At 39.7% G+C, this 24,964-nt stretch overlaps 2 protein-coding genes across 3 annotated transcripts in view; both read right to left on the minus strand.

Moving 5' to 3' along the window:
* The window catches only part of RSBN1 (round spermatid basic protein 1), a 52,763-nt gene extending 31,964 nt beyond the window's left edge, over positions 1-20,799 (minus strand). Inside the window, exons 1-2 of the mRNA XM_004026374.5 lie at positions 19,961-20,799; positions 3,472-4,145 (exon numbers count right to left, since the gene is read on the minus strand). Of these exons, the coding sequence (XP_004026423.4) occupies positions 3,472-4,145; positions 19,961-20,663 (1,377 nt within the window). The 5' untranslated portion in view covers positions 20,664-20,799. The remainder of the gene's footprint in view (positions 1-3,471; positions 4,146-19,960) is intronic.
* A 1,264-nt stretch (positions 20,800-22,063) lies between these two features.
* The window catches only part of PTPN22 (protein tyrosine phosphatase non-receptor type 22), a 57,350-nt gene continuing 54,449 nt past the window's right edge, over positions 22,064-24,964 (minus strand). For both annotated transcript variants that reach the window (XM_031009065.3, XM_031009068.3), the window contains exon 21: positions 22,064-23,224. In XM_031009065.3, the coding sequence (XP_030864925.1) occupies positions 23,160-23,224 (65 nt within the window). In that variant the 3' untranslated portion in view covers positions 22,064-23,159. The remainder of the gene's footprint in view (positions 23,225-24,964) is intronic.

The following is a 24,964-nucleotide window of genomic DNA, read 5'->3' on the forward strand; positions in this document are numbered from 1 at the left end:
CTCAAAACTCCTGATCTCAAGCAATCTGTTCACCTCAGCCTCCAAACTGCTGGGATTACAGATGTGAGACACCATGCCCAGCCTCCTAACAGTTATTTCTAACCGTAAATTCCCACGGGTACCTTCAACTCAAAATATCTCAAACTGAACTCATCAACACCCTCTAGCCCCAGAAACCGGCTTTTTCAACCAGGTATTGGCTTTGACCAGCATCGCCATCCACCCATTTGTCCAAACCACATCTGAAGACTATCTCTCTCTCTCACCAAGACTAGTTAAATCTCAACCTTCTAATTATTTCTCAAATTTCTTCCTTTCTCTCTAATGTTAGTACCAGTTTGGACGTGGAGCATTTATGACGTGGTTACTATCGTAACTAACTGGTATTCTTGCTTCCAATCTCACATCCTGCACCACCAATTCCATCCTCCACACTATTATGTAATCTTTGCAAACATAAATGGATGGCAAGCATTTCCCTATTAAAATTCACCAATGACTCCCAATTATCTTTAGGAAAAAGTACTAACTTTTTAAAAGCATGTCATCTAAGGCTCTTCACAATTCTAATCATGTCTCTCTCTCTCTGGTCTCAACTCCTTCCATCCCTTAACAGTCAGTGCATACTCTTGCCATGTCAACCTATTTGTAGCTCCCTCTAAGTGCCACATTCTCAAATGCCTCTGTGTATTTGCATAGGCTGTTATTCGCTTAAAATGTTCTTACCAAGTTAAATATTAACATGCTTTCAAGATTGTACTCAAGCATCACATGGCTTAACATGCCTTTTCGAATTACCTCAAGTCTGCATTAGGTAACACAGACAGTGCTCCCTCTATTACAGGGTTTTCCCTATGCATACCTCTACTCAAATAGTACTCTGTATTATAATTGCTGGTTTACTCAACTCCCCCACTAGACTGAGCTCATCAATTAGTCCTTTTAAGAACACAGTGCCCAGTACATCGTAGGTTCTCAGTAAGTGCTTGCTGAATAAACTATCTTGAAATATAGTCACGAATAATTATTATGGCTACACATTTAAACTATAAACAACTTCCAATAACTATGTCTCTAAAGCAATAAAAAATTTATTTGACTTTATTTCTAGGTTTAACAGAACTTCACAAAATGTCAAAAGACTTCACGAAAAGTCCACACTGCCCTAGGTATTTGTTTAATTCCCAACTATCTAAAGGGATTTGTTAAAAATATTAGAAACAAAGCCTTTTGCATGCTGTTTCACACGGAGATACTTTAATTTCACTGACCAGAGTGTTAGACAAATAAAAGCACTCATCTCTTCTCCATGGTAAAATGATGTGAACATTGTTCAGGTGGCCTGGGTTTGCATCTGGACTCTTCTACTTACTAGCTATATGACCTTGGATAACAAACAATGAACATCTCCCAGCCTCAGTTTCTTCCATGGGAAACACAGATAAAATTGCTTACCTACCTACCCACTAGGTTGTTTCAAATATTCAGATATGAATGTGAAAGCATTTCTATAAACCATGAAGTGCTAAATCAATTTGAACTACTGTGTTAACTTCTATCCCAATATCTGCTAAAGTTGCAAACTTACAAGTTTAGTGGGCTAATCCAACCTCCCATATCCACACCATACTCTTCTCTAATGACTGAAAAATTCATAAATAAAATTAAGTTCCAGGACCACCAGAGCACAGGACTCATTCAACAGTCCTCAATATTCTTATGTGGTTGAAGTGTTTAATATCTAATTTAATCATAATCTGAAATGTTCTTAAAAAGTGGTTATTTTTTAAATCTCAAAGTAAGTATCAAGGTAAGTTGTTGGTACAGTCATTTAAATTTCAGCTCCATTTTAAAAAATTAATTGGAGGACAAAAATCAGCAGGGAATATTTCAAGATATTTTCTTTTATTAACTATTTAGACTGGATACTGTCTGTTGACATACAAATTTGATCCACTTTAACTAATATGAATGTTAAAAAGTCACCCTTACAAAACTGGGACAGTTTTCCCCCAAATTTCTGGCTTATTTCTCAGAAATACTTGTTGGTCTATCAAAAGAGAAAATTTGCTGCATTTTTCTAAACTAAAAAAATGATAGAGCATGTTGATTCTGCTCTCAGCAATATCTTTCCTTGTTAAATAGGGAATTTATGGGGATTATGGACTATATTAGGAGAAATGTTTTCAGTCTCATCTGTAATATTTATAAAAATAGGATTCCTTGACCTTCAAAGGGCAAAACTTAAAAAAAAAAAAATGAAAATGAAAAAAGAAAATCTACTACAAAAGTCAGCACTTCGGTACCTGGTTGTGGTAATAAGGCCAAAATCCAAGACGAAGCCCTTTATTGCACATGGTGTTCCAACATCTTGGGCAGCCCCATCTTGCGACCTCTCCACATTGGCTGCTCCTGCTCTCTCTACTGCAGAGAGAACTTCAATTAGAGAAATTCTGAAGCTCATAAATCTAAACTGGATACTCCCCTCATTGGAGGCAAAGATGGTAAGACTCATTAAAAAGATTCAAGTTAGAGGAGGTTTCAAATAAATCTAAGTGGCTTGAAACCACTATAATTCAGGCAGCTGAGAGTCTTATTACGGCAACAATCTATTTACCTAAAAAAAATATATATATTAAGGGAACAGAATGGCAGCAAATTACTAGACAACCTGAAAAAACAGAACATATAATCATAAAAGTTTAAAAAGTGAAAGTCTCCACTAAAGTTGAATTTATAATATATACTGCAGAAACTTATAGCTGACCATTCATATTCAGTTCTTACGAGAAAAGCAAGTAAGAAAAAAACTAGGACACATTATTAACTTCTTATTCCCTAAAATAACTTCACTGAAAAAAATGTTTGGTTAAAACCACTGGTTAAGAAGCAGACGTTTCCCTGCTGACTTAAGCCTAGCTGCCCATGCAAGGCTTCAAAAAATGTCTTCACCTACAACAAGGAGCAGAGGCTATGGCGGTCTTCCTAATGACACTTCCAAGTCACATAAATGGGGTATATTTCTGGGATGGACTGCCAACAAGTTACTGAAAGAGATATAAAAACTCCAAAAACCTGGCATATAAACAGGCCCATGCCCTCACGTGTTTTATTATGATATAAAAGCAAATCTTAACTAAAGTTATCCTGAGACTAACAGATCTCAATCACATCCTCCATACTAACATTACCTGATTTGTGAAAGACCAGGTAAGTTTTCAAGCTAGTTTTCCATAAAGATTTGTAATGATGCATAACATGTATAAAGCATTCCTTCCAGTAAATAAGAAGCCCCACCCGAACTCAGTAATTAAGATTTTTCAATTAGAGGAAGAGAAACAATTTGAAGCACCTTTATTACCATAAATTTGTTATCAAAAATGTGCTGGTATGTGCTGTGCGACAGAAAGAGGTTAATTCTGTTTAGAATCGTATTTACTAAATAATTTTTAACAACAATTTTTATCTTACCTGAGTGTGAAAATTTGAAATGGTGGTTGTTTCAATATCTTTCTTGCCCAGAATTTCCATTTTCACTGGAGTGTTGGGGAAATTAAAAGCAAAGTAGTCCAAGAAGTCTGGGAGATAAGCAGCCGCTCCATGCACTATTGCTAAAGCATAGTAAGCAGCATTTTTCTCATTTTCACTGAATGTCAAAGCAAGAAACTCCTCAGAAAATCTCTCCATCTCCATTGGAGACAAAAATGAGAGTTCATCCATGTAAGCATGAAGGACAAGAGCACCACCATTGGACTGGTGTTCCTCATGAATAAAGTTGCTAAATTTAGTACCTGTTTTTAAGAAATTTCTACGAATAGAATGTTCCTGGTGAGTCATAAAAGGTGTTTGTACTCCCTGGGGTACCCGATATTCTTGCATACCCAAATTTAATCGGCACAGCTGTTCATCTTTCAGATACCTGAAGGACTCCTTATTAAGTCCTGAAGTGCTATTTATTTGTCCTTGGGTGAGAATTTCTTTACTGATGCGGGTCAGGCCAGCACAGACGGTTTGTACTTCCTTATTGTACATTTTAAGGCGTCTTCCTCGCACGTCTTCTCGGTGTTTCTTTTTCTTTTTCTTCTTTATTTTCTTCAAGACAAAATCATCGGCTCTCTGGGTTTTACCATTTTCATCTGGTGTTTCTGGCCACAATAATTAAAAAGAAGTTAGTTGCTAGGACTAGTGTCAACATACAAGCTTCTTAAGGTACTTGATCTCATTAAATAGCCTATCCTCAATTTCTCTGAATTTGCTATTACAACTTACGTGTTTAGAAAACAAATGAGACAGAGATCTTAAAATATAATAATATTCTGGATTGAAGAAAAGAATAAAATTGAAGGTATCCATTTTTCAAAGCAGTATATTACCGATAATGGAGAAAAATCAGAAATAATTCACACATCCAAAAAACAGAGAATGGTTAAATAAATCATGATATTGCAATGGTATGAAACATTATACGATAGCTAAATATGATGATTCTGAAATCTATGTAACAACATAGATCCTTTTGTTCAGTTATCATCATAAAATTTAAATTTAAGCTAGACACATTTTGCTGTCAGCCTATGAATTACTATGATACATACAGGCAAATCAACAAAGGCAAAGTAAGCCATGAGATATCATTTTTTCCTATCAAGTTGGCAAAGTCTGCGGTTTCTGGTCATTCTCAACTACTACTGCTGGAAGTATAAACTGGTACAACTTTCTGAAGGGCAATTTCATGATACGTGTCAAAAGTCTTTTTTTTTTTTTTTTTTTTGAGACGGAGTCTCGCTCTGTCGCCCAGGCTGGAGTGCAGTGGTGCAATCTCGGCTCACTGCAAGCTCCGCCTCCCGGGTTCATGCCATTCTCCTGCCTCAGCCTCCCGAGTAGCTGGGACTACAGGCGCCCGCCACTGCGCCCGGCTAATTTTTTGTATTTTTAGTAGAGATGGGGTTTCACCGTGGTCTCGATCTCCTGACCTCGTGATCCGCCCACCTCGGCCTCCCAAAGTGCTGGGATTACAGGCGTGAGCCACCGCGCCCGGCCCAAAAGTCTTAAAAAATATTTCTAATCCTCAGACCCAGAAATTCCACTTCCAAGTAAAAGTTATCTAAGAAAATAATTGAAGATTATATAAAGATATCCATGACAGTATTATTTAAAACGACACAACAGGGAATGCTCCTAAATGTCTAATAACAGGGGACTGATTAAACTCTGGTAGTTACATATTATAAAACACTACCCAGCCATTATAAATTATATTATAGATGAAAAAACTGACATAAAAATTAGAAGGTTACAAAATGCTTAGACTGTCATTCTTTCAGAAAGCCTTTTCTTCCCCACCCAATCTGGATAGCTACTCCTGCTACGGGCTCCCTTAAGCTTTGTATCCCCATCTCAGCACTTATACTCTGTGTTACTAACATTTCATTTTACACCCTCCCCTAGACTGTCAGCAATCTAAGTTCAGGGATGTATACCTTACCTTTCTCTCCTGAGCACTTAACACATGTACATTCTGATCCCATTTTTATATAAACATTCATTCATCCAAACATTTAAGTACCTACTAAGTGCTAGGTATACTTCTGAGCACTAGGACCATAGTGCTGACTAGGACATACACAATCCCCAATCTCTTGGATCTTTTTCTCCCCGCTTTTTGAGGAGTATGGAGTCCCCACATGTTGCCCAGGCAGGTCTCAAACTCCTGGGCTCAAGCTATACTCCTGCCTCTACCTCCCTAAGTTCTGGGATTACAGGTGTGACCCATGGTGCCTGGCATCTCTTGGATCTTATGATCTAATTGTACAAGAAAAAGAAAGTACCAGATAGTGATAGGTGGGATGCATTAAGTTTGGGGGAAGCTCTTTTGGGGAGGTAACATTAAGAGTGATTCCTAAAGAATAAGACAAGCCAGGCATGTAAAGGTCTAGGAGAAAATATTCCCAGAAAGAAGAAAAGGACCTAAAGAGATGAAAAAGTCTGTCTGATCTATAGATGCTTTCCACACACACACACACACAGAAAAATATCTGGAGAAATATATACCAAGCTATTAATGGTAGTTATCTATTGGTTGTAGAATTCTAAATGTCTAGCTTTTCTGCTTATCTGTATTTTCTAATTTTCTAAAATAAACATATTACTTTCATAATTTAAAAACTTATTTTTAAGTTTTAAAGGATTATCATGGATTGACAAGCCCAAGATGGAATGGCATCTTTTGTTTACTAATTGGAAAATATACCTAGCAGGAAACTTTCAGGATTAAATACCAGGTAGAGTCCTGACGAACCTTAGTTTGGTCTAGTATTTACTGCATAGAATTTACCCACCAAACAATCGTTTTTTTCTAACATAATTGAAGTAATTTGGAGTTAAGACAAATATTCCAATTAATCCTATTATTACATCTAGAAAAACAAGTTCAACAAATTTTAGAGTTAAGAATTTACTTGGTACAATATGTAAATATATGACAGTTCCAATACTCCATATAAAATCACTTCAAGTCAATTAGCTACTACAAGGGTTACGAAACCTTCTAAAGAAAATACTTGGGGTGAGACACGTAAGATGGAGTAGGACATGGGCCCATGAGGGCCCACAGAAGGGACACCTCACCCAGACTCAGGTTAAGAAGAACTTGTTCCCTCTCCCTCTCCCTCTCCCCACGGTCTCCCTCTCCCTCTCTTTCCACGGTCTCCCTCTGATGCCGAGCCGAAGCTGGACTGTACTGCTGCCATCTCGGCTCACTGCAACCTCCCTGCCTGATTCTCCTGCCTCAGCCTGCAGGCGCGCGCCGCCACGCCTGACTGGTTTCCGTATTTTTTTGGTGGAGACAGGGTTTCGCTGTGTTGGCCGGGCTGGTCTCCAGCTCCTAACCGCGAGTGATCCGCCAGCCTTGGCCTCCCGAGGTGCCGGGATTGCAGACGGAGTCTCGTTCACTCAGTGCTCAATGATGCCCAGGCTGGAGTGCAGTGGCGTGATCTCAGCTCGCTACAACCTCCACCTCCCAGCCGCCTGCCTTGGCCTCCCAAAGTGCCGAGATTGCAGCCTCTGCCCGGCCGCCACCTCGTCTGGGATGTGAGGAGCCCCTCTGCCTGGCTGCCCAGTCTGGAAGGTGAGGAGCGTCTCTGCCCGGCCGCCATCCCATCTAGGAAGTGAGGAGCGCCTCTTCCCGGCCGCCATCCCATCTAGGAAGTGAGGAGCGTCTCTGCCCGGCCGCCCATCGTCTGAGATGTGGGGAGCGCCTCTGCCCTGCCGCCCCGTCTGGGATGTGAGGAGCACCTCTGCCCGGCCGCGACCCCGTCTGGGAGGTGGGGAGCGTCTCTGCCCGGCCGCCCCGTCTGAGAAGTGAGGAGACCCTCCGCCTGGCGACCGCCCCGTCTGAGAAGTGAGGAGCCCCTCCGCCCGGCAGCCGCCCGGTCTGGGAAGTGAGGAGCATCTCCGCCCGGCAGCCACACCGTCCGGGAGGGAGGTGGGGGGGGCCAGCCCCCCGCCCGGCCAGCCGCCCCGTCCGGGAGGTGAGGGGCGCCTCTGCCCAGCGGCCCCTACTGGGAAGTGAGGAGCCCCTCTGCCCGGCCACCACCCCGTCTGGGAGGTGTACCCAACAGCTCATTGAGAATGGGCCATGATGACAATGGCGGTTTTGTGGAACAGAAAAGGGGGAAAGGTGGGGAAAAGATTGAGAAATCAGATGGTTGCTATGTCTGTGTAGAAAGAAGTAGACATGGGAGACTTTTCATTTTGTTCTGTACTAAGAAAAATTCTTCTGCCTTGGGATCCTGTTGATCTGTGACCTTACTTACCCCCAACCCTGTGCTCTCTGAAACATGTGCTGTGTCCACTCAGGGTTAAATGGATTAAGGGCGGTGCAAGATGTGCTTTGTTAAACAGATGCTTGAAGGCAGCATGCTCGTTAAGAGTCATCACCACTCCCTAATCTCACGTACCCAGGGACACAAACACTGCGGAAGGCCGCGGGGTCCTCTGCCTAGGAAAGCCAGAGACCTTTGTTCACTTGTTTATCTGCTGACCTTCCCTCCACTATTGTCCTATGACCCTGCCAAATCCCCCTCTGCGAGAAACACCCAAGAATGATCAATAAAAAAACAAAAAAAAGAAAATACTTAAAAAAGCAAGTCAAAGTCTTTACTAATGCCAAATAACTTTCATTGTATTTAATATTTCCTTCTAAGAACAATAAAATGAAAACCCTTTATTTGCAAATATCACTTGTAATTAAACTGTGATAAGATACCAAAATTTACATTTAATCAGAATACTGTTAACCTGGCAAGAGAAAAAGTCATCTTTTATTCTATATACAACTAAATATTTGAGATATTTGAGAATTAAACACTTAGTAATAGTCATTTATTTGGTAAGAAGTATACTTCTTACCAAATAAAATTCATCTAAATACTTTCCCCAATATTAAATCAGTAATTTTAGGCAATTCTCCCAAGCAACTAAATGTTAATGCCATTCAGTATAAAGGTTAGACCAATTTAAAAATAGTCATCTAATTACCCTCTTCTATTAATGTTTTAGCAATTTCACAGGAAAACAAGAAAAGAAAATATCTCCAAATAGATCTTGTTATTTTAAGCTTCAGAAGAGGTATTTGGTATGCAGAAAATGAATTGTGACCTAGATCTGCCACTGAAATTAGCACCAAGAAAGAACTGCGTTGATTGTAACACATTTTCTATATTACTATCAACTTTCCAGTGGTATTTCTAACATGGCCAAGTCTCTGTGGGTTTCACTTATACGAGTTTCACAAAATTCACTTATATGAAAACCATTCAATTAGTCCAACATGGCCCATCTCAAAAAAAACAACAACAAAAAAAAGAGAAAACCACTGTATAAAGAAAAGAATCTTACATTGTAATCTCATAAATCAACATGATAAAAATTTTAAATATGAAGTAAATTTCAATCTATCTTCTCACTAATCCTGTTTTTCATTTTTTTTTTTTTTTTTTTTTTTGAGACAGAGTCTCTCTATGTTGCCCAGGATGGAGTTCAGTGGCGTGATCTCTGCTCACTCCAGCCTCCGCCTCCCAGGTTCCAGAGTCTCCTGCCTCTCGGCCTTCTGAGTAGCTGGGATCACAGGCATGTACCACCACACCCGGCTAATTTTTTGTATTTTTAGTAGAGACAGGGTTTCACCATGTTGGCCAGGCTGGTCTCAAACTCCTGACCTCAAGTGATCCACCCGCCTCAGCCTCCCAAAGTGCTGGGATTACAAGGGTGAGCCACCACACCCGGCCTCAGCTTTTGACTTTTATCTAACTTAGGGTAAGATACAGAAAGCTTGACTTTTTTTACAGAGAAATTTAAGACTACCCATTTCATACTGGCTAACAAATCTCCATGAGTAAACAAAATTTATTACTGAATTACCGTGGTGGCAACTAATTGAGAATGGCATATGTATAAACAAGTTATTAAAGGTTATTATCAAACACTGGCCACTGTTGCTTTATGAGAAAAATAACAATTGCCCTGCCTTGAATTTAAAACGTTATTTGAAAGTCAATGTCCAAAGTCTTCTTCACAACTTTTCTATTTCTGGTTTTAGCTTTCCAACAGAGAATCTATTCAGCACATTTTTAGTATTTCCCCATAGTGCAAAAGCTAAAATTTATTGACTACAGTTCTTTATAGAAAAAAAGCCAACCTACACTATACCTGTGATTAAGAAAAGCTTTCACCTATCCAACTGTGTGATTACATATAAAGAGAAATACATAATTCTACAGAGGAACATACAAACATTCACTTAAGAAACAAATTGCTGGCTGTCTTTAAAAAGGTCATTATTAATACATGACGTTATTAATAAGATCCTCGTATGTGCTAATACTACCAATATTATCAATTATTGTCATCTGATTTCACACAATTGAAAGTTTTCATCAATGCAAAAAAACAGCTTTCTACATTATTAAGTTCTTTTTTTTTTTTTTTTTTGATAGGGTTTTACTCTTATCCAGGCTGGAGGGCAGTGGCGCAATCTCAGCTCACTGCAACCTCTGCCTCCCAAGTTCAAGTGATTCTCCCACCTCAGCCTCCCAAGTAGCTGGGACTGCAGGTGCACATCACCATGCCCAGCTAATTCTTGTATTTTTTGGTAGAGACAGGGTTTCACTATGTTGGCCAGGCTGGTCTCAAACTCCTGACCTCAAGTGATCTATCCGCCTCGGCCTCCCAAAGTGCTGGGATTACAGGCATAAGCCACCATGCCCGGCCTACAAAACTTAAGATCTTAACAGCAATTCTTATACTCTAATTATGGCTTAGAAGTCGGAAAAAAAAAAAAAGGTAGTATCTTTAGTTCGTAAAAATCACGGTAGATGAACAAAAGCAAAACAAGTGTAATTGCTTACATCTTATTATTCATGATTTTTTAAAGGACTAAAGTTGTTTTCTGAAAATAAATTATTTTCAGTCTTCTTGAGAGTTCTTCCAGTTCTATATAAATACCTGACTAAAAAGGAAAAACAAAAAACTACTCATTTTGAAAGCCAAACATTTGTGAATCATTCTATGTTTTTAACACTGCCTTACTTTACCCACCATCTCTCTATATTATGGTGTTTTAAGAGCGCTGTCTAGGTTTAAATCCCTGTTCTATAACTTTCTAGTATACTTTCTAGAAGTATACTTTCTAGAACTTTTTTTCCCTAAGCCTTTACTTTTTTTTTTTTTTTTTTTTTACAGCAGTTTCAGGTTCCTAGAACTATAACCACACCTGGCTCCCACAAATGCGTAGTCTGTCTCCCTGATTATCATCACCCCCAGCCAGAGTGGAATACTTGTTACAACTGATAAGTCTACACTGACACACCATTATTCGCCTGCCCGCAGTCCATGGTTTACATTCAGGTTCACTCTTGTTGTACATTCTGTGGGTTTGGATAAATGTATGACATGTATCCACTGTTAATTAAGTTGCATAAAGAGTAGTTTCACTGTCCTATAAAATGCTCTGTGCTCTGCCTATTCATGCAACCCTCTCTAAAACCCCTAGCAACCACTGATCTTTTAACTTTCTTGATAGTTTTGCCTTTTCCAGAGTGTCATATAATTGGAATCATAAAATGTGCAGCCTTTTCAGAATGGCTTCTTTCACTTGGTAATACGCATTTAAGGTTCCTCCATGTCTTTTTATGGCTTGATAGCTCATTTCTTTTTAGCACTGAATAATATTCTACTGTCTGGATGTACCAGTTTATCCATTTACCTACTGAAGGACAGTTTGATTGCTTCCAAGTTTTGGTAACTATGAATAAACCTATTATAAACACCTATCTACAGGTTTTTGTGTGGACACAAATTTTCAGCTCCTCTGGGTAAATATCAAAGAGTATGACTGCTGGATCGTATAGTATGTTTAGTTTTGTTAAGAAACTGCCAAACTGTCTTCCAAAGTGGCTGTATCATTTTGTATTCCCAACAATAATGAATGAGATAGCATATCTTTTTGCAAGTTAATTCTTTGCACTGCTTCTCATTGGTAAAACCGGAGGAAAGAACAGTATCTCGTTATAAAATTAGTGTGCAGAGTAAATGAAAAACACATGTAAAGTACTTATAATAGTCCTAGAACATAATAAATACTCAATACATCTTAACTACTATTATTGCCAAAAACAGTTGAATTCTAGAGGCAGTAGAGTGTACTATTTAAGATAAGAACAGGTGCTGTACTGTTAGATAGACCTAAGTCAATGTCCCAGCTCTATTGTTTACTAAGGTCTCTGGGTAAGCCCATAAATCTCTTTAAATCTAAATTTTCTCATCTTAAAATGTTATAATAGGCCAGGTGCAGTGCCTCATGCCTGTAATCCCAGCACTTTGGGAGACTGAGGCAGGAAGACTGCTAGAGTACAGGAATTCAAGACCAGCCTGAGCAACACAGCAGGACCCCATTTTTACAAAAAAAAAAAAAAAAAAAAAAAAAGTTAGCTGGGCTTGGCGGTGCATGCCTGCAGTCCTAGCTGCAGGAGTGAGCTAGGCTTAGCTACAGGCTGAGGTGGGAGGATCGCTTGAGCCCAGGAGTTCGAGGTTACAGTGAGCTATAATCACTTCACTACACTCCAGCCTGGGCAACCCTGTCTCAGAAAAAACAAAAAGTTATTAATTCTAGAGTCTATCTCACAGAGTTATTTTAAGGATTAAATGAGACAATGACTATAAGGCCCTCATCACAATATGTGACACACAGTAAGTCTCTTATCATCTTGATTATCAAGAGAAACACATAAGAAAGATCTCGGAAAGAGGAAAGAAAACTTATTTGCCAAGTGTCTAATAGGGACCATATATGTTATTTTATTTTAATCCTCAAACCAATGAAGTATGGAGAAAGAAACAGCCTGAAACAAGATATGTAATTTATATTAGGTCACAAAGCTAGTACACAACAGCCAAGATTCAAACTTCTCACCTATCTGACTCCAAAACAAATTCTTCTAACATACTGCACCCTACACTCTCTTCCTTTCTGCCTCCACTATCAGACATCTCCCTGCAATACTCCCATTAGATGATCAACTAAGATTATCTGGTTACAATTAATGGACCTGAGGTAGCTTGGAATAAAGGGAGTATTACTTCAACAAATATCTTACTTAGTGCCATTTCAAAAGTTTTCGTGCCCTTAAGGGTGTTTTTGCCTCTCTCAGGGTGAGCAAGGAAAAATATTAGTCCCTACAGTTGTTGTTCTGATAAATAAGATTATCTGTTTATTTCAATTCCCTTATAATCCCAATAATTCTCCATTGCTAACATCAAAAAGAAGTGTTTCTGGACTTAAAATCCCTGCTTTTTGACATGAGAGAAAACTTCCATTAAACGTCTGGCTCAGGAACACTTACACTCGGTGATAGCAGTTAGGCAAGTGGTCAAGAGTAAAAAAAAAAAAAAAAAAAAGAGATAAGAAAGATGACTCACAAGAGCATACATATGAGCAATCCGGTCATGTAATGACATTGGAGAAGACAGCCCATGGGGGCTGTCCTTCCTTTCTTTCCTTTTTAACAACATATTAAAATCATGAATTTACTAAGAATAATTTACTAAGAAGCATTACTTCTTTTCATGGATTTTTAAGGAAGTATGTTTGTCCTACTTTTTTTTTTTGAAACGGAGTCTGACTCTGTCGACCGGGCTGGAATGCAAGTGATGCAATCTCAGCTCAGTGCAACCTCCGCCTCCCAGGTTCAAGTGATTCTCCTGCCTCAGCCTCCCAAGTAGCCCAGCTAATTTTTTGTATTTTTCGTAGAGACAGGGTTTCACCATGTTGACTAGGCTGGTGTCAAACTCCTGACCTCGTGATTTGCCCACCTTGGTCTGGGATTACAGGCGTGAGCCACTGCGCCCGGCCTGTCCTATGTTTTTATGAGCAACAAGAGGGAGAGAAAAAAATTAAGATTTCAAAACACATAGGTAACCGCCAGTTTAGTTACACTCAAGCCTATTGCCTATATGAAATAAAAACAACATTTAAATATCTCTGTTAAATAATCAACCCCAGTGTGCATAGCAGAAAGAGAGGTCAACTGGGCCATGAGGGAAAAAAAATTGAGTTCTGTATTCAGCTCTATCACCAACTAAAAAATTTTAAGCATTTCACTTCATCTCTCTGAAAATCACTTTACTTTCTGTTTTAAAGATGAACAAGTTTACCCTAGCATTTACAGATTAAATTTTTGTTTCAACTGTTTATGAACAACTCCAAATGTCTGAGATTGTAATAATTTGTAATTAATCTCCACATGAATTCAGATTAAATACTGTTGAACTGCTGTGCAGGAAGGAACATGTCTCTTAAGTGAACTCAAGGGTGGCAAACTTCTCTAAACAGCCGAACAGCAGGCTTTGCAGGTCTTATGGTCTCTGTCTCAATTACTGTATTCTGCTACTGTACTGCAAAAACTACCATAGACAATATATATGAATGAACAGAGCTATATTCCAATAAAGCTTTATTTCTGGACACAGTTTAAATTTCGTATGATTTCCATGTGCTACAAGGTCGTTTCAACTATTTTAAATTGTAAAAACCATTGTTAGGCCAGGCACAGTGGCTCATGCCTGTAATCCCAACACTTGTGGGAGGCACATCACCTGAGGTCAGGAGTTTGAGACCAGTCTGGCCAACATGGTGAAACCCCATCTCTACTAAAAATACAAAATTAGCTGGGTGTGGTGGTGGGCGCCTGTAATCCCAGCTACTCAGGAGGCTGAGGCATAAGATTCCCATGAACCCAGGAGGTGGAGGTTGCACTGAGCTGAGATCGCACCACTGCACTCCAGCCTGGCACAGAGCGAGACTCTGTCTCAAAAAAAAGAAAAAAAAAAAATCATTGTTACATTACAGGTTGTACTGATTTTTGAAAAAAGTGCAAAAGCAATTCAATGGAAGATTAATCTTTTCAACAAAAGGTGCTACAGCAACTGGATATCCTTAGGCAAGAAGAAAAAAAATGGCGACCTAAACCTCACACCTGTACAAAATTAACTCAAATGGATGACAGATTAAAATACAAAAGTTAAAATTATAAAACTTTTAGAAGAAAACAAAGGAGAAAATCTTTGGGATCTAGGGCTTGGTATGTTAGATATGATGCCAAAAACATGATCCATTAAAGAAAAAAAAACTTAGTAAATTGGATATCAACAAAATTTAAAATTTTTGCTCTGTGAAGTACCCCACTGAGAAGGTAGAAAGGACCAGGCACAGTGGCTCCTGTCTGTAATCCCAACACTTTGGTAGGCCAAGGCGGGAGGATCACTTGAGCCCAGGAGTTTGAGACCAGCCTGGACAACACAGAGAGACCCTGCCTCTACCAAAAAAAAAAAAAAAAAAAATTAGCCAGGTGTGGTGGTGCACACGTGTGGTCTCAGCTACTCAGAAGGTTGAGATGGGAGGATCACTTGAGCCCCAGAGGTTGAGGCTAGAGTGAGCCATGATCACGTCACTGTGCTGCAGCCTGGGTAACTGAGTGAGACCCTCCCCAAAAAAACAAAAACAAACAGGCTGGGCGTGGTGGCTTATGCCTGTAATCCCAGCACTTTGGGAGACCAAGGCGGGCGGATCACCTGAGGTCAGGAGTTCAAGACCAGCCTGACCAATATGGCGAAACCCCGTCTCTACTAAAAAACACAAAAATTAGCCAGGCATGGTGGCAGATGCCTGTAATCACAGCTACTCGGGAGGCTGACACAGGAGAATCGCCTGAACCCAAGAGGTGGAGGTTGCAGTGAGCCAGGATCGTGCTACTACACTCCAGCCTGGGTGACAAAGTGAGAATCCACCTCAAAAAAAAAAAAAAAAACAAAAATAACAAAAATAAAAACAAGCAAACAAACAAAAAGGATGGAAAGACAAGCAACAGATTGGGAGAAAATATGTGCAAACCATACAAAGAAGCTGCACCTGTGATCTACAAAAAATTATCAAAACCCAGTAATAAAAAATATACAATTCAAGGGCCGGGCGCAGTGGCTCACGCCTGAAATCCCAGCACTTTGGGAGGCTGAGGCGGGTGGATCACCTGAGGTCAGGAGTTCGAGAACAGCCTGGCCAACACAGTGAAACCCCGTCTCTACTAAAAATATAAAAAAGTAGCTGGGTGTGGTGGCAGGCACCTGTAATCCCAGCGATTCGGGATGCTGAGGCAGGAGAATCGCTTGAACCCGGGCAGCAGAGGTTGCAGTGAGCCAAGATCGCGCCATTGCTCTCCAGCCTGGGCAACAAGAGCGAAATTCTGTCTCAAAAAAAAAAAAATTATATATATATATATATACATATATACATATATATACATATGTATATATGTATACATATATACATATATATACATATGTATATATGTATACATATATACATATATATACATATGTGTATATATATACATATATACATATATATACACATGTGTATATATATACATATATGTGTATATATATATATATGTGTGTGTATATATATATGTATATGTATATACACACACACACACACACAAAATTCATTAGAAAATAGGCAAAAGGTATAAAGAGACATTTTACTGACCAGGATATATAGACGGCAAATGATGGTATGAAAAGATGTGTATTATCACTAGCCATTTGGGAAATGCAAATTAAGATCATGATGATAAATCACCACACGTCTATTAAAATTGCTAAAATAAAAACAGTGACAATACCAGATACTGGCAAGAATGTGGAGAAACTGGATTTCTCTTACATCACTGACAGGAATGTAAAATGGTACCAACACTCCAGAAAATACTTTGGCAGTATCTTAAAAAACAAACAAACAAAATAAATATATATAGTCATCCTTGGTATCCATGGAGGATTGGTTCCAGAGCCCCCCGGGGCAACAAAATCCAAGATGATCAAGTCCTTCATATAAAATGGCATAATAATTGCTTATAACCTATGCACATCCTCCCCTATATTTTAAATCATCTCCAGATTATTTATACCTAATACAATGTACATGCTATATAAATAATTGTTATACTGTATTGTTTAGGGAACAGTGACAAGAAAAAAAAGTCTGTACAAGTGCAGTACAGACAATGTTTTTTTGAAAATATTTTCATTCCCAGGTTGGCTGAATCCATTGATGTGGAACCCATGGATACAGAGGGCTAATTGTATTTACCATACGACCAAAGAAATGAAAAGTTACATGCACACAAAAACCTGAACACCAATTTTCATAGAAGCTCTATCTATAATAGCCAAAAACTAGAAATAATCGAAATGTCCTTTCTTATACGGGAATGATTCAATAGGTGAACCATGGTACATCCATACCATGGAACACTATTCGGCAATGAAAAAGAGGGATGGATCTCAGGGACGTCACGCTGAGTGAAAAAGGGCAATCTCCAAAGATCACATACTGTATGATTCAACTTATATAATCGTCTCAAAATGACAAAATTACAGAGATGAAAAACAGGTTAGTGGCTGCCAGTGGACAGGGACAGTAGAGAGACAGAGGGAGTGCCTAAGGCTGTAAAGGGTTTGTGGTGGTGGAATAGTTCTGTATCTTGATTGTAGTGGTGGTTACACTAATCTACATATGATAAAATAGCATATAACTACATACACATTGTACCAATGTCAATTTCCTGGTGTTGATATTATACAATAGTTATGTAAGATGTAGCCACTGAGAGAAACTGGTAAAAGGTAAGGACTTGACTATGTTTGCAATTTCCTGTGATCATTAATTATCTAAAAAAAAAAAAACAGTTAAAATAGTTTCCAAAAATCTGAGGATAAGCGAAGGAAGGACATAGCTTTGTAAGTAACAAGAATCTGCCCACTCTCCTTATTAATCTTAGAGTTGTTTTAAGGACCGTGCATAATAAAATAATAAAGGCCGGTTTTAACTAAGTGCCTACAATGAGCCAGGCACTGCTGTAAGTACTTTCACACAATGCCCTATTTAATCCACACAAGTTCCTTATAAATGAAATACCACAATCCCATTTTACAGACAGGAAAAGTGCGGTTGAGAGAGGGTAAAGCAATTTGTTCAGGCTCACACAGTAAGTGTTAGAGCCATGATTTAAACTCAGATTAATACCAGAGGCATGCCTCCTGCATACCACTGTAACAATAAAGATGTTCAGAGGACAAAAAAGGTATCAGTCAAACTATGTGCAAAAGCCTGGATTAAACAAAGTTAAACCAGTTTATTTTCTGTAGGGTTTTCAAAACTTTTAAAATGCCAGTTTGCCAATTCATGTTACATATGTAGAAGGCTACAGTACACAGTTTTTCTCAAATGTATTTGACCAAAAAATTCTTTTTCACCCAAAATATAGTTTGGGTATATAATCCAACAATCTCTCAGCCAAAAGTTAAAATGTTTAAATGGGCTTATCTTAACCCACTTCTCTTCTTCACATGTTGGCAAACTGCAGATATTTAGAGTGGTGTTGTCCAGTGTGGTAGCCACTAGCCATATGTGACTAATTATAAATTAATTAGAATTAAATAAAATCAAAATTTCAGTTCCTCAATCATGCCACATTTCAAGTCTGTTCAGGAACCACATACGGCTACCATATTGGTCAGCACAAATACAGAAAATTTCCATCATCTGAGAAAGTTCTATCAGTCAGCATTAGGTCAGAAGTGTGTTTTTTAAAGAACATGGGGCCTGTGCAATCTTCAGAGAAACAGACTGTAAATTATTACACATGTTATTGCCACTATCCCCCATAAAACGGGGCCAGGTCAGAGATCCTTGATGATATAAAGCCACTGTAATGTCAAAGCACAGGGAAAAGGTAAACAAAGGAGTGGAAAAAATGAATAGCAGGAAGAGAAAGCAACATCATGAAGCCTGGAGATGAAGCTTGAAGCAGGATTCAGGAGCCTGGGTTCTACTGCCTGTTACGCCAATATTCACCTTTTTAAAAAATATTTAATTTTTTTGCACTTCGTGCGAATTAACTGTGATTTGATTGAACAGGACTCTTTACTACTTTGGGCCTCAGTTTCCTTTTCTACAATACAAATTTAAGCCAGAGGATCACTGATTCCCTGTAGTTCTGTACAGTTAAAACACACACACACACACACACACACACACACACGCACACACAAGAAATGAGAAAGTAGGGAATAAAAGTAAAAATAAAAAGAGAGCAAGATCATTGCATATTGGTGGTGAAAACTGGCAGTCCTGTCATCTTGCCACAAGTTCTACTCCCAAGATTCGGATGCCACCAAATGAATAAAAATTTAATGCTATTCAATAAATACTTATTGAGCAATTATTTGCAACGAACTACAGTATTCGGAAATAGCACCACCAAAAAAAATGATTAGCCTTAAGACTCAATACGTGGAAAGAATGCAAGACTCACAAAACTTTAGGTTGGAAGATTGGCTCATTAACATGTAATAACCTAACTGGTCCAGTACTAAGAAACAAGTATTTCAAATATTCCTGAGGAAAAACAACTAGCAAATTATATAAAATAATATATAAAGTACAAACAAACGGCATAATCAAAAGCATCACATTTCTTCCACAAAGAATATAAATAAATGCTACAGGTACTTGGGAACAGGAAGACATCAGTTCTGGCCAATCTAATTTTTCTAGAACTCACATTTAATTGGATACTCTGACATTTTCTAGTAAAATATTCTTGAGGGCTATTGGAATTAACAGATCCACAAAGTGTGCTAGACAGAATCAAATGCAACTGAAATTCCGGCCTCTACTATCTACTGCACAAATTCCCACTTTTTCAGAGGCACTGTTGGTCCTATTTCCTAGTATCAAGGGGTAGAGAAAACCTTCCACATGCCTATTCCAAGAATTTAAATAGCTAATATGAAAACTTTAAAATGATTTTTACCTCTAGATTAAAAAGAACCAAGATAAACTGCGTCTGATATTTTACCTTGCAGAAGCTAAGTCAACCAGTGAGTCGTGTAACCTTTATATGAATTCCCTCCTGAAAGACTGGAACCATACCCCTGACTATTCTGGAGCAAGGGAGAGCAGATACTAAAGCTCTCCAGCAAGCAAAACAAGGAGAAGGGATTTTAGCAACATGCCTTTTCTTTGGAAAGGCATGTTTTTAGTACCCCACCTACTAATCTAACGCGGCGCGGAAACCTTGCAGAATTTGAAAACAAATGCTGAGAGGCTCCAGGGGACTGGTAAAGGGATTAGCAACTGACAGCTCGGCCTCGGAGCGAGAAGCCTCAAGTAGTTAGATCAAATCGTGTCAACGATCTGAAATCCAGGGTCCACCCCAGTGAGCTTAGAGAAGTACAGCAGCAGAAGGTAAGCAGGGGTTTGGCGTCTTTCAGTCCTAAAGATGCGGGACATCGGAACTGAGAGAGACCTAGAACCCAAGCCGGGCAGTTTGCCTGCTCTCACCTCTCTTGGGGGCTTTGATCAGAGGCACCCCTCCAGTCCTCTCGCCGTTTTCCTGCTTGTCCTTGTGCTTGAGATCGGTTCCGCAGGAGCTGGGATCACCATCGGGGCCGCGGTGATGATGGTGCTTGTGCCGCTCCTTGTGGCCCTTATGCTTGGGCCCGGCCGCGCTCACCGTCAGAGGCGAGAAGGTAAAGAGGGCCGAGGTGCTTGGGGCCGGGAGAGGGGCAGCGACAGCGGGCCCGGCGGGTGCCAGCGAAGGTGGCGGCGGAGGCGGCAGGAGAAGAGGCTCAACAGGGCCTGGGACAGTTGGGGCTGCATTCGTTGGCGGCAGCGGCCCAGGATGTTGGCGGCTGCGACGCCGCCGGTGAGGGGGAGCGAGAGGGGGCTCCTGGCTCGGCCGCCCTCGCTTCTCCTGAGACCCCCCACTGCTAGATCGGCGCTGCCGTTTCACTCCCCGCGGGGAGACCCCAGCATGAGGTTTCTCCTTCCCCTCTTTGTCCGGCTCCTCCTGCGCCGCCACCGCCCGTACTACGCGAACCGCTCCGACCTGCGCAGCCATTTCACCCACAAACACACATTTAAATGGCCCGACCGCCCCCCCGTCCGCGCATCGCGCAAGCGCCGCCCGCGCACTGCCCGCTGGGCATTGGAGTCTCTCCTCCGCCCTCCACTTGTCGGCCGTTCTTCGTCCAGAGATGAACATGCCGGAAGCGGCCGTTCCCAGCTTTTCTCCGCAGGCCTCTCCAACCGAGCTTCTATTGTAAAGCACCCTATGCCGCGCAAAGCGTCATGGGAGCTGTAGTTCCGCCGCGCCCCGCGCCGCGTCCACGGCTCTGAGTGGAGGAGCGGAAGGGGAGCGTGCGCGAAGTCACGCTTCTGGCTGCGACGCAACCGCCGCTGGGCGGTGAGTTGCCGCCAACCGCCCTAACGGCCGAAACAATGTTAATGGCTTTCAGAGTCTGGCGGCGCGTTCCCATTATCATCTTCCTGTGACCCTTCCTCATTTTACACGGAGGAGGTGGTCTCCACAGTGATTTTAAATTTAATATTTCTCTCATAACCTTTGTGAGATAAAAGAATCTTCATCCTTTTAACTTTGACGAGAGAAGAAATGAAGGTGAAAAGAGTATTTAGTAATATGTAAAATAAGGGTGGTTTTGCTGTAAAAATATGATAAGGCCGCAATTCAGAAATGTTTTCAAGCATCTGGGGCATTGCTATGGTTACAACTACAAGCCTACGAAGTCAGGTGCGAGAACTGCTTGGAGTCCTGGTGAGGACGGCCCCTCCTCGCCATCCGGCCACATCCCCTCTAATGCCTGGAAATGTGCAGCATTTATTTTGAATATATCCCTACAGTTGCGAAAAATTGTAGATGGAAAACCATGTTTAAGATTTTTTATAAGTTTTTTTTTTTTCAAATCTTAAGGATAAGGTTGCATAAATTTGAAAAGTGTGCCTACCGGAGAACACCCCAAAAATCATCACTGCTCACTACGGATAGTTGTTGCTCAGAAATTCATTTAGAACTTCATCCTCGCTTTAGCTTTTACCTGGGGTTCTTTTAAGTATTTATTTAGAGACGGGCGGGGCGGGGCTCGGTGTCTCAGGCCGGTAATCTCAGAGCTTTGGGAGGCCGAGGCGAGAGGATTGCATGAGGCCAGGAGTTCCAGATCAGCGTTGGTAACATAGTGAGCCTCTGTCCCTACAAAAGTATTTTTTAAATTATCTGCGTGTCGTGACACGCGCCTGTAGTCCCAGGTACTCGTGAGGCTAAGGTGGAAGGAGTGGTCGCACCACTGCACTCTGGCCTGGGTGACAGATCCAGACCCTGACTCTTAAAAAAAAGAGACAAGGTCTCGCTTTGTTGACCAGGCTGGCCCCCAATTCCTGGGCTCAAGGAATGAGTAGCTGGGTCTACAGATGCACTCATGGTGCCCTAAGTAACTCATGGTTACCTAGGATTCTTTTAATGTATTTGTTTATTGATAAAGACATTTGGAAGTAATTGATTACAATGATATATACTCAGCAGATAAAATTACTGTGGTTTGATTTCACTAGTTTCTGGAGAAGTATTACCTAAACACTACTGCAACGAAGTCAGTTTAAAAACAAAAAAGTTTATTGAGTGTCTATTGGATACATTGTACTACAAGAGACAGATAATAATACTTCATTCAATTTGCCCTATTGGGCTTCCGAATGAAAAATACTGAAGAACAAATGATGTTTAAACAATACTACATGTTTCTAAAAGTTATAAATAAAGTTATTTAAATAAAAATATTTTTAATGCATTAGGGGAAGTCAGGTGGATTCTTTGTAAAAACAATTACCTGCCAATTTATTTACTACATAAAATTAGAGTTGAAATAGATTTTCTTATGGCAGATCCATATTCATATAGAAATTCATTTTAAACTAGTATTTCTGATTGGTTAGATAAAAATTGCGCATGATCTGAAAGATCCTGTATAAACATATACAATTTATATCTTTTGCTACCAAAAGATAGCTATTATATTTCATTGATTACTTTTCTAGAATTGGTAATTTAATGACTTTGGTTAAAACTTATCAGGATTGCAGTTGAATTCCTTGTTGTTACATTCAAATAATTGTCATTATCTGCACATTTTATTCTAATAAATATAATTTCTCATTTTCTTAATATTCCAGTTTTCCACAACATTTGGGAAGATTTACAAGGTATACTCCATTTAGGCAAAAATAACTGTCAGGGAATAGTCATTGTCAAGAGCAGTTTGTATTGCAACCCACAAAGTAAGTTTTTTTTTTAACTTTTTATAGTATATTCTGGCAATGTAGAAATTAGTTGAGATCCAAATCTTACAAACCTTTTGAAGTTTATGTTTATGTAAAAAAGTAAAAGAAAATAAAAATAACTGGCAAAAATCAAAAATAAATCCATTCTAAAAGTGTTTCTCATATAGCATTCTCTACATAAGCTCAAGTGACAAACTTTTATTTGCAGTTTTCAACTCAATGTAAATGATATGAAAATGCAAAACTGGCACTTATTGGCATTTTGCTTTTCTTTTAAAAGCTATTAACACATTAGCATATCTTCATATTTGATATTATGCATATAGAGCACTTATTTTAACTAGCAGTATTCTAGTAGTTTTATTTGCAGGTGTACTTGCAGCCCATATTATTATAAATCTGGAGTTTTTTAAATATTCCAAGTTGGTGGTGGATTCCTTGGTCCTTTGGGTTTTGAAAAACGGTTTGCAAAACCTGGGAACAAAAATAAAGTTGAATGAAAAGAAAGATGTTTTAAGTATAGAAATGAATACTTGGATTTTAGAGTATATTATAATATATGCAAATACATGGTCTTTTTTTAAATGTTAGGCAGCATCTTGACCAGTTTAGTAATAGATTTTAAAGGGATTATAGTAATCTAAAGCTTAAATGATAACAGAATACTAATAACACTTTAAATTTGAAGAGCACTTACAAATTTAATAATGGTAATAATAGAATGTAGGACCCTGGTTATATATAGGCTTTGATAATTTAGTATGTAATATCATTTGTCTATGACTTTTTGTCATCCACTCCATCCCATTAAATGAAGTCAGGAAATTTTAATTTCACAAAAATATAGCACCGTTACTTATAACATTATTGTATTACATCTAGTTATACCTCTGTCGGTCCAGAAATCCTTCAATTTACTAAGAGATTATGTTTGAAAATCTTAGAAAAAATAAACAATCCTGAAAAACTAAGTAGGTAAGTAAACATTATTATTTATCTTTCTTCTTCAAACTTGTTCCCCCTACCCCACCCCAAAGAAGGAGGATTAGAAAATTTTTCACAACTAATGAAGGCTATTTCTGGATGCTTTCAAAAGATGTGCATGTTGATGATGTTGGTTCTTTATCATTTCAGCAACATGTGACTTTATGACTTTTCTTTTTGATGGTAGTGTCTTTTTGTTTGTTTGTTTTTTGTCTGAGACAGAGTCTTGCTCTGTTGCCCAGGCTGGAGTGCAGTGGCGCGATCTCGGCCCACTGCAACCTCCGCCTCCCGGGTTCAAGCGATTCTCCTGCCTCAGCCTCCCGAGTAGCTGGGATTACAGGCACCAGCCAACATGCCTGGGTAATTTTTGTATTTTTAGTAGAGTTGGGGTTTCACCCTGTTGGCCAGGCTGGTCTCAAACTCCTGACCTCAAGTGATCCACCCGCCTTGGCCTCCCAAAGTCTGGGGATTACAGGTGTGAGCCACTGAGCCAGGCCTAATGGCAGTGTATTTTTAAGTTATCTTACACTTAGCAACTTTAGGGACTTAAAGTAAGAAATGAAATGTTTGAAGTATAGGGGAATAATAAAATGAAAAACTCAAAGATATACCTAAACCTTTAATTTCATCATCATACAAATTGTATTATCTACCTTAAAAAACTGATGTAAGGATCAAATGAGATATTTGTGTAAAAAGCGAATGGGGCGGGGTGCAGTGGCTCACACCTTTGAGTAATCCCACACTTTGGGAGGCCAAGGCAGGTGGATCGCTTGAGCCGAGGAGTTCAAGACCAGCCTGGGCAACATAGTGAAACCTTGTCTCTACAAAAAAACACAAAAAAATTAGCCGGGCATGGTGGCTTGCACCTCTGGTCCCAGATACTCAGGAGGCTGAGGTGGGCAAATCATTTGAGCCCAGGGAGGTCAAGGCTGCAGAGGGGAAAAAAAAAAAAGAATTAAAAAAAAAACAGCATCCAGCACAATGCCTGGCACATAGTAAGTACTCAAATGTTCCTCAGGCCAGTCATGGTGGCTCAAACCTATAATCCGAGCACTTTTAGAGGTGAGTATGGAGGATAGCTTGGGGCCAGGAATTCAAGCATATGGTAACTACTCAAATGTTGCTTAAATTTCAACCCAGAAGCCAGGCGTGGTGGCTCACACCTGTAATCCCAGTACTTTGGGAGGCCGAGGTGAGTGGATCACCTGAGGTCAGGAGTTCAAGACC

The sequence above is a fragment of the Gorilla gorilla genome, chromosome 1, assembly GCF_029281585.2.
Source record: "Gorilla gorilla gorilla isolate KB3781 chromosome 1, NHGRI_mGorGor1-v2.1_pri, whole genome shotgun sequence".
Classification (NCBI taxonomy): domain Eukaryota; kingdom Metazoa; phylum Chordata; class Mammalia; order Primates; family Hominidae; genus Gorilla; species Gorilla gorilla.